The sequence below is a fragment of the Lepidochelys kempii genome, chromosome 1 (genome assembly GCF_965140265.1).
Source record: "Lepidochelys kempii isolate rLepKem1 chromosome 1, rLepKem1.hap2, whole genome shotgun sequence".
Lineage (NCBI taxonomy): Eukaryota > Metazoa > Chordata > Testudines > Cheloniidae > Lepidochelys > Lepidochelys kempii.
This window is the reverse complement of record NC_133256.1, coordinates 151,264,526-151,276,629: the sequence shown is the minus strand read 5'-3', so window position 1 is coordinate 151,276,629 and position 12,104 is coordinate 151,264,526. Positions and strand designations below refer to the sequence as shown.

The 12,104-nt window shown below is 42.5% G+C and overlaps 1 protein-coding gene across 1 annotated transcript in view; it reads right to left on the bottom strand.

Annotated features, from left to right (window-relative positions):
- Positions 1-12,104, bottom strand: part of TSPAN7 (tetraspanin 7) — a 193,253-nt gene that overhangs the window by 35,137 nt on the left and 146,012 nt on the right. Inside the window, exon 2 of the mRNA XM_073358333.1 lies at positions 1,481-1,669. Within this exon, the coding sequence (XP_073214434.1) occupies positions 1,481-1,669 (189 nt within the window). The remainder of the gene's footprint in view (positions 1-1,480; positions 1,670-12,104) is intronic.

Genomic DNA, 12,104 nt, shown 5'->3' with positions numbered 1-12,104 from the left:
CACATTATATATATATATATATATATATATAGTTTAGTTAGTTAGTTAGTTAGTTAGTTAAACATACATTCACACTGCAGAGAGGTGGTTCCCATGTTGTTAAGGCCCTGATACTGCAGTGAGATGAATGCAGGCAGACTCTCTGTATGTGTGTGGAACTCCAGTGAAGTCAACAGGACTCTGCAAAGGTACCAGGGTTCACTTGCATACATTTCACTGCAGGATCGGGGTATATGGCCTGATTCAGCAAGATACATAAGTGCATGAGTAGTCCCATTGATTTCACTGGCAATAATCATAGGTACCAAGTGAATCAGGGCTGAAGTCTGGATTTAGAACCAAACTTTAGAAAAGCGAGGGAGCAAAAGAGAGGTTTCAGTTTAGGTCTGATTTTTTTCTACACATGAATAAATAACTGAGAAGACAAACAATGCAAAACAGGCTGTTCTAACAGGAAATTGCATCTTAATCTTCCGAACATCTCATCTCAACTGTCATGCAGAAAAGTTTGAAAAGTTGTTCAATGCTTGGGGTGGGGGAAGAAGAAGGGAGAACTGTTTTTAATGGAGGGCAAAGCAGCTAGGACTAGTAAGATAGGTCCTACAAACAATGCAGAACTCAAATATTTGCCTGTTTTCTTTTGAGGGGAGAAAGATGATTTAAAAATTTTTATACAGGTGTTCAAAATAAAGCTTCATGTTCAGAACAGTGACTGCCACAGTTAGCCCTGACAGTCAGAGGACGTATCTTTAGGGAAAAACACTAGCAGAAGATGCCGTCCTGTTATTCCCCCTGCTGCACTTCACTTTCACCACATATTAACCTGACCGTTACTATTTCCCCCCCCCCCCCGCCAATTACCACATATATTTTGTCCCTGAATGCTCTTATATAAGCGTAATGTCTAACTCACCTGTGCATTTTTTCCCTCCACCTACAGTTTCCTTACATTTTGAGATGCATTGGAAAGCTTATTGGAGTGAGGAAAACCCTGTGCTGCTTTTGAAATATGGACAGACATACTGCTGGGAGTTTACTTTTCTGGTGTCTACCTATTTTTATAGAGGTGAATACAGGATGCCAGAAATGAAAAGTTAGTGTGCATTAGACATCGAGGTATTCCCTACATTCCATGTTGTATTATTAAAAAGCACCCTGGGAAAAATCTGTTTCAAATTAGCTACAGAGCTGTGCCATTTTTTATGTTAATAAGTCTGTAATGATACATCTGGTTCCCTGGTAGCACTATTGCCATCACAGAGTCCTGTATACTGCAGAGAAGTCAGTGTGATTCATTGACTGGTTTCAGTGAAGCGATTTTTTTTTTTTTTAAAGCACGAGAGACACTTAGTGAACATTAAGGTCATTACAACCTTTCTGTTTGCCTCTGGTACAGTTAACATCTGTTTAAGCTTAATAAAAGCACATTGATTAAGCAATTTCCACGTATGCCACATGACAGTTCTTTTGATTTACTTACCAGTTTCAGCATCCATGGGCTGCCACGACAAGTGGCGAAACAGCCAAACAGGCCAAAGACAATAATTGTGGTACCAGTCCCAATAAGCACATAGGGGGCATTGGTAGAGTTTTCGGCAATGAGAGAGATATATGTGCCTAAAGTGAGCTTCCCCCAGACTCCAACGGCGAGAAGAATAACGCCTGTGATCTGCAAAACAAGAAGAGAAATATAGTCAGAGCCTATTAGAAAAAAACACCCAGGATCAGTGCAGGGCCATTTTGAACTGACTGACTTTCCACAGTGACAATTATTTTTTAGTATCTGGATATGTTCCATTAAGCCACCATTGCAGGTCAAAGGACTAAGCACCATCATGCTGACCATTGTCACAAGCAAAGAATACATCACGTCTACAAGGCCTTAGGTCGAAAGCTCAGCCATTTGAAATGTACAATATATTCCAAAACGTGCCCGAAGGAGAAGGTGAAACACCACTGCCACCAGAAATCAACATGAACCATTTCTACTGAACGTACTACATGCTTTGTGTACAAAGTTCTTTGAACAACTGAAATCAGCTATTTTTTGCCTCACTATGTGGATGTACACCTTTCAGTATTAGTCTTCCCAGCCTCAGAGACATGATGTCACTTTAGAGGAAGTGTGGAGGATTAGGGATAAGAAAATCAGGTAATCTTTCCTATTCAAGAAACTTTGCCACTGTGCTCTATGTTAGATGAAGTAAACAGTTTGACAGCAATTGGACACACAACTCTTCACCCACCACTTGCATTTGGAAACTCCCCACCCATCATGATCTTGACATAGTTTCAGAATCACCACATTATATAAAAAGAAAAGGAGTACTTGTGGCACCTTAGAGACTAACCAATTTATTTGAGCATAAGCTTTCATGAGCTACAGCTCACTGTATGCATCCAATGAAGTGAGCTGTAGCTCACGAAAGCTCATGCTCAAATAAATTGGTTAGTCTCTAAGGTGCCACAAGTCCTCCTTTTCTTTTTGCGAATACAGACTAACACGGCTGTTACTCTGAAACCACATTATATAATATTTCTAATACTGAAATGGATGCTAGAAGCAGGAGGCAGATATTGCATGTTCTCTGCTGACATCTAGTGGACAGTAAGGAAAATTGATGGCTTTCTACACCCTTCCCCCTCAACATCAACACAGTTTTTTTTTCTGAGTGGACTAAACTGAATCGCAAACACGTAAGGCAATGAGTTTGTTTTATAAATAAGGCAAACATCACTTTTTCAGAAAACTTGGGAAAAAAGGCATTAAACCAGACACATCTATTATCTGCATTTTACAGGAATCACTCAAATATTAGCTTAACGCGAACATATAATGTACATCAGAACTGATATCACAATGCTTGAAGTCTGCATGTGTGTCATCATCTTAACTGTGTGGCCCAAAGGCAGACTGTGAGAACCTGCTATGTGGGCTTTAGCTCTGCAAACCCTTTCTCCTAGATCTACCAGAGTTACTCTAGCATTCCCTAAACCACTGTGTGAGGATCCAACCCTTTCAGCTATCGCCACTCTAGACACCATCTCTAGGGACTAGGAAAGTTAGCACAGAGACTGGGGTGGATATTAAGAAGGTTCTGGAATCAGGTTCTCCCTCTTCCCCCTTCAGTGTTCTCTGTCTTAGAAGATTTGTTAGGTTACTCTGGCATTTGCTTAGAAGCTTTTAGGCCAGTACAGTCATGCCCTATTTCCCCAAAGAGACTTCCATTCATTTTTTTGCTGCACCAAAAAACAAGTCAGCCATTTTGAGAGAGATCCCTCCCCACTACCATGTGACGGGGCAATACTGAAGAGAAAAGTGAGGCAGCTTCTTGATGTGTCATTTAGGCTGACTGAAAGCAGACCGCCTAGGGCACATTATTCTCATTTCCTGTCCCAGTCGTTTTGCTAGTCCTACTACAGTGTAGCAGCAGGACAAAGAAGTGTTCTTTGGTTCTACCTGCAGCTGAGGAAGCAAAGATGTAGCAATGCAGAATCAGGAAGCTATCCAGATACAGCACTTCCTGTCCTGGAGGTTGAGCTATGCTGGGCGAAGCTGTTCAGTAATAAGAAGCACATCTGAGGAACATCAGTGGGAAGGACTGTGTACAAACTGGGTGGAGGGTAAGGGGAAAGGAAAAGAATAGAAGAGGGGGAAGAGACAATAAAGGGTGATGAGGAGGAAAGACCACAGGAAAAACAGAAGACAACAAAAATAAAACAGAGAAACAAAAATAAGAGGGAGGAAAGGTGGTGGCAGAGATAAACAAACAAAGCATCCTGAGCACCTCTGGTATGTCACAGAGCAATCCCATTTTAAACTTCCTCCTCTTGGCATCTCTCCTTCCACTCCCTTCCTGTTACCCAGTGTTTCACAACCATTTGACAGCTGAGCCTCTTTAGGAAAATGAAAACAATGGTGTTTCCCCACCCCCCGCTTTGCCGTATGCTATTAAAGACCTACCCATCTTAATGTAAACATCTCCCATGCCCCTTCCTCTCTCCAGCAGCTATGCCTTTGCACCCCCGCACACTCTGGGAAACAAACAACTCCTCTCCTGTCTTACACATTTTGAGTAAGTCAGTTGTTAACCATGTTGACATTGAAAGTATCCTCATGGACATCCAACTCAGCATCCACTGAAATTACCAGGGCAAGTTCACACTTCACAGTTTTTGTTTCAGGCTGCCTGCCATCTCAGGCAGGTGCCTTTGCATTTGCTGCATGTGCTTCACGGCTGGAGGGTTTGCTTTCTGACCACAACAGCGAGGGACCTCCTTTTTTTCCTTTTCCAGTGAAAGCAGAGATTCTGAAGAACAAGAAGGGCTTGTCTGTGCCCATCTGGTTAATTCTACATATCCCCCTTCCCTTAAGGAGGTGCGGTGGAGGGGCTGAGTGGGGAAGGGTGTGGGGATGCAGTGTGGGTAGGGCTGCAGGCAGAAGAGGCAGGACAGGGAGTTAGCCTCCCCCCAGAGGAAGCTTCCTCCGCTGCCCATGCCTCACACATTTGGAAACACTGTCTCTGCCCACCCAGAGAGATTCCCTGTGCTATGCCTTAGGCGGTTAAGCACACTCCACCTTGTGTTATAGCTTCCCTTGCTCCCCCTCAATCTACCTCACCAAATAACCCAGCCCTCTCCTGTACACGCCACAAACCTGACTCAAGCGTTCGATGGAAACTGGGCCTGGCAGAATCCACTGCTGCAAGCACACAGTGTGCAGGAACAACAGGTACTGGCTAAATCACACACATGCAACATTTGGAAGATGGTAAGCTGTGCGGGGAAAGCCTGTCTTTGTATGTGCTGGAACAGCACTCAGCACAAATGCACCCCGGCTTCTGACTGGGACCTCTAGTTGCTACTATAATATAAATATGAAATAACTATACAACTTTCAAACTTCTGCTGCAAAAAAATCCACAGGAATTATTCATTCAGAAGTATCTCTGTAGCTGCCTTTTGCCTACAATGGCCCCTGGTTGCCTTGGGCACATGGGTCTTTGCCATTATTACCTAGCTGGGGCTACAAAATTTGCTTCACAGAAACACCTCCAATCTGCTTCTGCACTGGAGCTCATCAGTGTCAAGGAAACACATCAATCTCCTCTTGTTTTTCATGACCCCCACCCAAATCTCTCTTCTGAGTCACCACCATGGGTTTTGAAATGTCTCTTATCCCTTTCAAAGACAGATACCAGCAGAGATGTACCCTCTCCTGCCCACTCTGAAGGTAAAAGCACACTTCTGTTCATCTTTCACATGGCTCGTTAAAAAAGTATTGATTATCTAATCTTGTACCAGATCAATCGACAATTTAACGTCAAACAATTACCATCTGGTGGTATAAATTACTGCAGACAACTAATATCAATTTAAGTTTCTCCCCTCCCTCACCTATTTTTCCACCCATTTCTAGGGAAGAAAAAATCTCTCCCCCCACTTCTGTCCATAGGTTTTTTCCAGTCAGCTCAAATTAAGAAGTTAAATGCCAGAAAAGGGTTGGGGAGCATGGAAACTGAAAGAATGGACTCTGCCATCCAGCTAGGCAACAGGACTGTTCTTGCTCCCACTGATGTCAATGGGAGCGTTGCCATTGTCCTTAAGAGGAGCAGGATTGGGCCTCCCTGCCAAGGATGCTTTCTGTTTGAGAGAGACCACGAGACTTATGATACAGAGAAGTTTTAACTACATTTTTATTCAGCTATTTGAAGACAATTAACAACCCTTTAGTACTGCTCGTTTATAGTCTAAGTCTGTTTATACCTTAGAGAGGCATGCTACATTAGGGCTTACTACATTACAGTATATTCAGAGTTAGAAACAAAAGAGCCATGATGACTACTAATGCTTTGTTCTGCTTATTACTTATTAGTAAAATATTGCTTGACATGGGTTTCAAAAACACACCCCAGAACAGGCAGGGAGACATAGAATCCTATAAACCACCATTATCAATTTCACACTGAGAGGGAAAGAGTGAAGGATGTTTCACACCAATGTGCCCATGGTATACCTGGAGTTTCATCACTAGGAGCAAATTATAAACTATTAAGGGAAAAAGAAGGAAGCTCTCTCTGCAGATACTTCAATGATCAATATTCAATTGAACAGGAGTGAAAGTATGACTGACTCCTAATTCTACCCACAAACAATCTCAAGGTTTATTCTTATTTCTAGCCCTCTGTTCTAGCTTGTAACGTTCCATCCTGTAATTAGGTCCAAATGTCTTTTCTTTTTTTCCTTTTTTTTCTTTTTTGAGGAAAGGGGGATGCAGGGGGATCAGGACATTGCTAAGCTTCTGGCTTGAAATGCAACAATGCTGTGGGACCTTGCTATTGATTGTAATTGTGCATGCAAGATGTCTGTACTTTCAATCTTCATTCTGTTTACACACTGCACTTAGCCAGGCAGATATGTATTGTCCTACACCTTCCTCTCCATATTTCCTCCTCCCAGCAGGGTCAGAAACAGGCATGGCACCACAGACGTCGACCTGATTAATGAAGCAGTTCCCTCGTCTGATCTGAAACCGCCCCATCAGCCTAATTCTATATCCAGCTTGACCTATGTGTCAGGCTCAATAGACTAGAGCACGGTGATGTGTGTCCATCCGTAAAGGCTGAAAAATAAACATTTTGTTGAAAATACATAATCTGTTAGTTTGGCCCTTTGGTTTTTCCCAGGTCTGTGACCCCTGCCTTACTATGGGCATTCTGCTTAATCCAAGCCCTTCTCAGTAAACTTCAGGGTAACATCAGAGGCTAAATATACCTTAATCAAGACTTACTATGAAACAATTTTATATGAACCATGTAAGTTTACCTCCTACCAATTTCCTGAATCTTTTCCAGGGGGTGAGGTTGGTAGATGCTAAGTCTGGCAGAATATAGCTCACAACTCTGATTCTGTTGCTTTAGTTTTAGAAGCAGAGTTGCCCCGTAGTGAATTAATCTAGGTTAGCAAAGCTACTTAACAAGAGATTAGCTGATCTGAATGCAATACCACTTTGCAATAATTTTAAAGGACAGATGTCTCCTTTGTGTATTTCAATTTTAAACTGAGAGCAGTGCAGTTCAAGGTGGTCTGCTTTGTTCAGTTCATTCCATTTTTTCATGAGAAAACCTCAACTTTGCTATCCAGATTCTGCCAGCGTGATAGCGTTATGATGAAATTACCTTTTTATTACTAAGGGCTTTCTTAGACTACAAGTTCCTTCGAGGAGGGGCCATGTCTAACGGTGTACAACAATGATATGAGCCTGAATGCAGTCCCTGGGCTTTGCCATAAACATTAATACAAAAGGCTATGCAATAAGCGCCTTAAAGCAATGGTCTGTCTTTTCATCTATTTGTAAAATGCCATGCACACCTACCATATGGCACTGTATAAATAATTTAAAGGCACAGTCAGGATGTTTTCTGAGACCAGGGGTGCAAGTATAGCTTTCACAACAAGTGTCACTGACCTTGTTCTTTACTACTATAGTTATAGCATACAAGAGCCTTAGAAACATGAAGGCATTTAAAAGTGACCTCAGAGAGGAAACAGCACAAATATGTACATTAGGAAATAATCTAAATGGTTGAAATTCTTTTATTAATACCCGTAGATCGTGCAATTCATGTCCCCTCTTTCTTGCTTTTCTCTATTGAGCATTAGCTGATATTATGGGAGCTCCAAGCAAACCTTCACTGTCCGGGGGCTGTGAATCACAGATTAGAAAATGTGTTTGAAATTGATCTGTGCATTCCTCTGTAGCACACAGCCTTCCCTGGAACCTGGGTCTCCCTGGTTTGCAGATCAACAGAGACAGAGAAGGACAGACTGTGCAACCAGACAGGCTTTACAGAAGAATCTCAGAGCCAGCCCTGTGAATGGTACAGCTATAGAAAACGGATGTTGTGCTATAGGGGACAATGAGTTCCTGTAGATATTGTCTCTTACATTTGGGCAAATTGGTTAACCTCCCTGTGCCTGGTTCCTTGATAACACCATCTACCAGATGGGTTTTATTTGGCTTACATGTCTGTAAATGCTTTGAAATCCTCAGCTGAAAGGTCCTGTACAAGTAGAATTCTTCTCTCCTGTCATTCAAAAGCTACCACAGCATTAAGGATCTTCTGTGTATCCTCAGCAAATACAAGCAACTCTTACTGTGACCTAACATTCTTTAAATTTCAAACCCCTCTGCTATTTTATGCAGGAAAATTTAAAAATTATCTGATAATCATAAACACAAGTGCTTATTGACTCATCTCTTTACTCCTTGATGTGCTGAAGGGTTGAACTGTGTTCACAGCTACCTGTGAACTTTGCAGGGTTCTGCTCATTACGAAAGGAGGGGCTATGAGTAGCTATACTTTACATTTAAAGATAAACAAACATAGTTCATGAGGGGAACAAGTACATCTGGTCACTTGAGACACCCACCCTTCCTCTGTATATTCTTCTCCCAGAGTAGCTCAGGTCACGATCAAGTCAATCGTCATGATAAACCGTGGCAGAGGTACAGATCTGATCAATATGTCTTCCATTCAAGGCTGTCATGGGGCCAGTGACCTTTCAGGAAGGATCAAGGCCTAACTGGCCCCATGACGACCCTGTGGACTACACCTGGGAGCAATCAGGTGTTCCAGGTGGCACCCGTTAGCTCACAGTAATGGAGCAGCTGAGCTAGAAAGCAGTTGCTAGAACAGTACAAAGGAGGAAGTTGAGTAGAGGAAGGAAGAGAAAGGGAAGGCTCTCTGGAGATGGTCTGCAATTGTTGCAAGCTGGGAGGAACCCACCAGATGTACAGTAGGCCTCTGTGGGGGCAAACCCTGAACAAGTACTTGCAGTTGACAGTAAGAGCTCCAAAAAGCTGGCAGGGTCCTCGGGGAAGGGAGACAATGGGTAGCACCTGCGATTAGGCACGGGGAAGAGAGCTGACAGGGGTCTCCAGACCAGAAAGTCCTACAGTTTTGAAACTGGCTCCTGAGAAGGGAGTAGGAAGGTGAAGATCACTGAAGGAGAGATTCCACATGAGAGGAAGGAGAAGAGTTCTCTCCCTGGGGGAACCCAGGCAAAGCAGTGCAGACTCCTATGGGGGGAAGCCCTGAGTTAGGGCATAGTGATAACTGGGGGAGTTGTAAACTAGAGCCTACAGCAGACTGGGAAAAACTCATAGGGAGCAGATTAAGCTCCAGTGGGGGGGAGCTGGTATTGAGAAATGAGAGTAGGGAGACCCCAGAGGTAAGCCGCTAGCGTCCTAGGCGAAGGGAGGCAGTGTGGAGAATGCTGCTTGAGAAAAAGCTATTAGTTTGTCCCAAGAGGGGCAGAAGCAGATATCATTTGGATCTCTTTGGGTTGGACTTACAGCTGGACATTTCATTATCCCAGAAGGGGTTTGGGCTTTGTGACCTGGCCAGACGGCTGACCCACAGAAGAGCCAGCAAGAGGCAGACGGCCATCAGGAGGTGCTGGAGCAGAAGATAATGGCAAAACCATGCCCTGATGCAAGGGGCGCACTAAGGGCTAGTGTGCCCCCATCAGAGACAAATGTTTTAGGACTGATGTGTCAGGACAGATACAGGGCAAGTAGTACTAACCTTTCAGGTTTTAGAATCCACCTCCTACTAACTTTCAAGATGAGCCAAGATCTGCTTCCCAGAATAGTTATATTTAAACATCTTTAAAAAGTCTATATACACAGAGCAACAAAGCTACACTCACTTTATCAGCTAACTACTAAAAGCATAACTTGGCTTCCTCACGGGCCTGCTAAGAGTTTCAAGATTTTCCCTGGAGATAGCATGATGACTACAGCCCCAGTATTAATAAGGTGACATAATTAGCAGTAGGATGATAAAAACCAGGTCTGTGCCTTTCATCCATGTAATAAAGAATTCAGGTGGCCGGAACCAAAAAAAGCTTCTGTCAATTTGTATTTACTGTGGCAGCTTTGCTTAAACAAATAAAGCATCATCCATCACCCCTGCCTTCAGAACACAAACAAATCGACTATTTTGAATGGCTGCAGAAGACACTAGCAGGAAAGGAAAGATCCGGTCTTGCTCTCTATCTGCCGAACCTGAAATTATTCAGAACCCAAGAGTTTGCTTGAGACTGCCTTTTAAAAGAGGACAACAGGGAAAGTGGTCCCTGGATCATTTGCGGGTAGTCTGCAGAGAGCTAGCTGGTTCAATAGGTCTGATCAACAGCCCACTGAAGTAAATGCAAAGATTCCCTCTGTCTTCATTGAGTTTTGGATTAGGCCAACGGTGCTAAACCTTGTTTCCAGTTGCTAAGTCACAGTATAAAGTTAAAAGTACATTTTAATATTTTCCTAAAATTACTTTTCCATGTAAGCAATTGCTGTTATTGCCAGAGACTGTAAGCTCTTTAGGGCACGCAGTGTTTTTTGTTAGCTGTTTGTACAGCGCCTAGCACAACGGGGGTCTTGGTCAATGACAAGGGCTCCTCGGTGCTACAGTAATACAAATAATAAATAATACAGTCAAAGGAAGAGGCGGTAGTTCATGTGATCATGAATGGGAGAGAAAAAATCCACAGGGCAATCTTTCTGTTAAAGTGTAGTCCACTCTAATAAAGAGTCTGAGAACCCCTAACTTGACCTACGTAAAGTGTTGCCTTCAGTTTTGGAAAGAAGCTCTGATCACTGTTTGACCAGTAAGATGAGGGATTTCCTTATGCTAATGACTAGAGCTCTGGGAACACTGCAACTACATGGGGAAAAAAATTACCCCAGCTTTTGCAGTTTCATTTCTTTTGATCTAAGAACCAAGTGATAAAATGTATAATTAATCTTCAGACTATAGAGTAAAGGAAATACAGGTTTAGCTTATCCAAGTCATGACTCAGATGAGAAGCATATTTTTAAAAGACTGTATATATGAGGGTGAGTGGGGGAGGATGTATACATAAAGTGTGGCTCTTGAAGGAATTTTTGCTCATTATTTATGACTATACTTTCATTTTCTTTTGGCAAAATTCTAACATGTCAGAACTAGAAAGAGGTATTCATAGTTAAAGTTTGCAGAGTTAAGAACAACTTGAGAAATTCAAACTATTGTCGTGGGCAATTTTAAGACTTAGAAATATTCAGCCAACTACTGAGATTAGCTGGATCTTATAAACCACAGTTGGAAGTTTTCAAGAGGAAAGCAGGGAGAATCCCTTTTGACCACATCAGATAACTTTAACTAGGCCAGCCACATACATATAGCAATTCCTAAAGCAATGTGGAAACCCGTATCTTTTATGGCAGCGATAGCTTGGATTTATGGCACTCTATGGATCACGACTGTTCATTAGAGTGCTACAGATGCCCTAGAATCCTTATTGCATCAATAACAGCTACTGATGTCAATACACATTTCCGGTTGACCAGTGAAAGCACAACCTTTCAGAGCGCAGTTCATCAAAGCGAAGAGAAAAGACAATGTCAATTAACATGAGAGGAAAGGGCTAGTTTAGAAGATACAAAACACTATTAACTGCATAAGTAGAACAAACTAGGTAGTCACCTATCCTCTTTCACATGTCTATGGTCACCCTCCACAGAAATGGTTTGGGAAGACAATTCTTCCCTGGAACATTGGAAGTTACAATTCCTCCAGTAGATCCTTTGATTCTCCCTCCTGGTCACTGCTCACACATCACAATGAATGAAAGCTTCTTGTTCTCTCAACGAATCCTGTATACTCCACAGTACCAAGAAAACCACATTAGTGTCAAGAAAAGGAGTACTTGTACTGAATGCATCCGATGAAGTGAGCTGTAGCTCACGAAAACTTATGCTCAAATAAATTTGTTAGTCTCCTAGGTGCCACAAGTCCTCCTTTTCTTTTTGCGGATACAGACTAACATGGCTGCTACTCTGAAACCTAGAAATTGACTGATAGCCAAGTTTCATTTGTAGTCCTGTGATTCCTCACAAGGCTCCTGGGCATTCACACAGATGTTCAATCAGCCTGTTAAGTCCAGGGGAAAACTACAGTTTGCTGTTGTGACAACCACAGCATTCCTATATTATTATTATTTACTATTTGTATTATCATAGCACGTAGGAGCCCTAGTCATGGACCAGGACCCTATTGTGC